The sequence below is a fragment of the Mastomys coucha genome, unplaced genomic scaffold, assembly GCF_008632895.1.
Source record: "Mastomys coucha isolate ucsf_1 unplaced genomic scaffold, UCSF_Mcou_1 pScaffold3, whole genome shotgun sequence".
Taxonomy (NCBI): Eukaryota; Metazoa; Chordata; class Mammalia; order Rodentia; family Muridae; genus Mastomys; species Mastomys coucha.
In genome coordinates this window covers 68,634,185-68,638,187 of record NW_022196909.1, presented here as the reverse complement: position 1 = coordinate 68,638,187, position 4,003 = coordinate 68,634,185, and the positions used below count along the sequence as shown (strand labels likewise).

Genomic DNA, 4,003 nt, shown 5'->3' with positions numbered 1-4,003 from the left:
CTGTCCCCACACACACACACAGTGAAGGAGCTTGTAAGGAAGGCCTGAACTGTCCCCACACACACACAGTGAAGGAGCTTGTAAGGAAGGCCTGAACTTCACACCCCGAGCCTTCTCTGAGCTGAGCCTAGAGGGAATTCCCATGCTCCACAGCATCAGCAAGAAGCCCTGCCACGGCATCTTTGCTAAGGTCTCAGTTGTCTCAACAAGAAGCTCTGCCACGGCATCTTTGCTAAGGTCTCAGTTGTCTCAACAAGAAGCTCTGCCACGGCATCTTTGCTAAGGTTTCGGTTGTCTCTTACCTTGACTTGTTCATTTGAGGTTACTGCACAGAAAACAATCTCTGTGAATCCCTGGGATGGAAACATCCGGAAACAGATACCACCAATGACACGGCCATCTTTAATTAAAGCAAGGGTTTTGTGTTTCCTAAAATAATAATAATAATAATAATAATAATAATAATAAGGTTAAGTCAGAGTTTTATCTTTCTTGGTTATATAAAACACTTTTGGAGATATTTCTTGTTGACTAAAAAGGCTTGGAAGGGATTGGGGGCCAGAGAAGTTCTTTCATCTAGATGCTAGGCAGCCATTTCCCTGGACTCTATGGGGCACGCCTACTTCACCAAAGCTCCCACCAAAATAAAGAAAGCCTTCCCTGAGAAGAGCCTGAGCCCCTAAGTGTGTGCTTGGAGGGGTTCTGAAACTGGTATGACCAATGTCTAGGTACTGGCTGTAGGAGTTAGAGGGAGAGCTCAAAGCTATATACAAGGACGGCCTGCTTTTCTGAAGAGTTCGCACTTACACAAATAGTGACATTAGAGCAAAGAACACAGTATCCACAGGTAGGAACTGTCAAACTCCAAAGTATGGAATCTTACCAGACCATCTCACTCTGACTTGCCACATGCACAGAGCACATTTCATATAAGCTGTCTGGCTAACTAGGTCAAAATACAGCCAATTGGAGACATCTGCTTACTTCTTGTTGGGTTTCTTTGTTTGTTTATAGACTGATTGATTGATTGATTGATTGATAGAATTATGTATTGAACCTTGAGCCCTCTACCACTGAACTACTTCCTCATCCTTGGTTGTTTTGTTTTGTTTTTCTGTAAACCCATAGATTTTCCAGGTTAACACGCCCTAAATCCCGATAATTCCCCAGGGCTTACAGAGCAGATGGCCTAACAGATTGTGCAGTCTTCTGTACTTCTCCTGAAGAGCCAACAAAACGTGGTGCAACCCTACCTATGGATACTTGGTCTACAGTGGTATCTAGTTAATATAACACAGCCAAGCATGTATTGACTATGAAGTAAGACACCCTAGTATTTCTAAGCTCTCATGGCTTTAAAAAAAAAAATGTGTTAGAGTCCTCATTGGCTTACTCTTTTATTTCATTCATTTATTTGTGTGAGCATACATGCTCACATAAGTGAATGTCACTCATGTGTTGAAGTTAGAGTACATTTTGTGGGAGTTGGTACTCTCCTTCTACCACATAGGTCCCAGAGATTGAACTTAGATCATCAGGCTGGGCAGCAAGCCAAAAGACTTGACCCACTGAGCCCTCTCACCAATCCCAGAATTTAAGGTATAAAATTTCAGTCTATTAATAAGAATGTGTAAAAAGTTTTCATAAATTAATCTTAGTGATTTTGACATTAAAATTACATCAGTGTGGCTCTCTATCAAGAGCAGGACAGAAGGCAGCTGTATTCCAAGGGCTGAGTATCACTATCTAAATAGTTCCCCCTCGTATTGGGGAAGGAATAAAGAAGAATGGGTTGAACTTACGGGTCAAAGACAAGCCGTGTGATGTACTCTTTGGGCATTCGGGGCAGCTGGTGGGAAAACACATTCTGTAGGCCCACCAGCCACATCAGGATCTTCTTGTTTGGTTTCTGGTTCAGGGAATTGCCCACCACATGGAATTCAATGACACCCCTGCGTTCTTCCAGCCTTGCCGCCTCATCTCTGGCTGAATGTGCTGACAGAAAATTGGTCTGGGATCCAGAAGACAAGAATAGATTACAAAGCGCTTTTCTTTGAAAGTGGTAGACTGGATCACATGAAATCTTTCTATGTTCTAGTAAGACTCTGACATGAATTTCAGGGTCTTAAACACATGTGTACAAGAGCACCTGTATATCCACACCCCACAAGTTATGAAGACAAAATAGAGATGTGAATTAAGTAGGCTAGGTGGATGACTCAGCAGTTAAAAGGGTTTACTATATAATCAGGCAGACTGGAATTTGCATCCCAGCATCCATGGAACAAGCCAGGAGTATTCTTTTGCACACTTGTAACCCCAGCTCCAAAGAAGATATAGACAGAAGGGTCACTGGGGCCTGCTGGCTTCCAACCTAGCCAAGAAAATAAGCAGAAGTCCCAGGTTGAGATCCTGTCTCAAAAGGCTTGAAGGAAAGTTGCACAGGAAGATACTGAATACCCTCTTCTGGCCCTTATGCATACATAGACATAAGAAATCACATACACAAAAATAAGTGAATGAATTAAGTAGATAAGTTAGCATTATGAAAAGTTAATATGTACATGTGAATTATATTTTATATGGATTAGGCATCAGAAAACTTGTTGTTGTTGTTTTGAAAACAAGGTTTTGCTATGTAGTATAAGCTGGCCTTGAACTAACATCTTCCTACCTCAGCTTTCCCAGTGAAAGGAAAATTGTTTTGTAAGAGAACCCATAGAAAATATTTTAGAAGAGCTGAGGAAATAGCACAGTGACTAAAGCACTTGCCATATAACGTGAGGACCAGAGTGCAGATTCCCAGCACCTAGGGGTTCAAGTGGGTCTGGTGGCAGCAGTAGTGCAAGCTGCCTACTGACACTAGTCAAAAAGCAAGTTATGTGTGTGTGTGTGGGGGGGGGGTGTTTATTTGTTTGTTTGTTTTTGTTTTGAGAGAAAGAATCTGCCACACATGGGCACCGATGTCCTGCCACGCTCATGTGAACACATGCTGATGCAAAAGTTATCTTTAAGACAATGTTTTAGGGTGTTATAAAGATGGCTCCTTGATTAAGAGCATGCATTGCTCTTTGAGAGGACCCAAGTGTGGGTCCTACAGAATACACATTTGATGGCTCACAACTGCCTATAACTTCAGCCCAGAGTGTCTGACACTCTCCTCTGGCCTCCTTGGGTACCTGCACTGGCACATATATATAATTCCACACAGATATACATGTACACATAATTTAAACAATAAAATATTTTAGATATTTTTAATCATGTGGTCTCTCTCTCTCTCTCTCTCTCTCAGTTACTCAGTCGCTGTGGTAGCATACAAGCAGACCTAAATACACTAGTATAGAACACTTGGCATAACCTTCCAACTTTAAGGAGGGTAAAGGGGCTTGAGAAAAAGCTCAGGAGTTGACAGTGCCTGCTGTTCTACAGGGGACCGATGCTTGATTTCAAGCACCCATATTGGGAGGCTCACAACTGCCTGTAGCTCCAGCTCCTGGGGATCCAATGGCCCTTTCTGGCTTCTATGGGAAGCCACACATACATGGCATATACTCAGATATATGCCATAAGTAAATAAAAATAATATAAAAATTTTGAATTAGGGGATCAGTGAGATGGCTCAGCAGGTAGGGTGCTTGACACAAAACCCGAGAACCTGCCGGGCAGTAGTGGTACACGCCATTAATCCCTGCACTTGGGAGGCAGAGGCAGGTGGATTTCTGAGTTCAAGGCTAGCCTGGTCTACAGAGTGAATTCCAGGACAGCCAAGGCTATACAAAGAAAACCTGTCTCAAAAAACAAAAAAACAAAAAACAAACAAAACAAAACAAAACCGAGAATGTAAGCTCAATACCTGAACAAAGACCCATGTGATGGAAGGAAAAAAGGATCCCCTCACACGGGCCTCTAGCCTCCATGTTTACACCATGGCCCCTCACACTGGCCTCTAACCTCCATGTTTATACCATGGCCCCTCACACTGCCTCTAGCCTCCATGTTT

At 42.7% G+C, this 4,003-nt stretch overlaps 1 protein-coding gene across 3 annotated transcripts in view; it reads right to left on the bottom strand.

The window, feature by feature from the left end:
- Window positions 1-4,003, bottom strand: part of Kat2b (lysine acetyltransferase 2B) — a 106,718-nt gene that overhangs the window by 18,600 nt on the left and 84,115 nt on the right. For all 3 annotated transcript variants that reach the window (XM_031348556.1, XM_031348557.1, XM_031348558.1), the window contains exons 10-11: window positions 1,803-2,011; window positions 303-429 (exon numbers count right to left, since the gene is read on the bottom strand). In XM_031348556.1, the coding sequence (XP_031204416.1) occupies window positions 303-429; window positions 1,803-2,011 (336 nt within the window). The remainder of the gene's footprint in view (window positions 1-302; window positions 430-1,802; window positions 2,012-4,003) is intronic.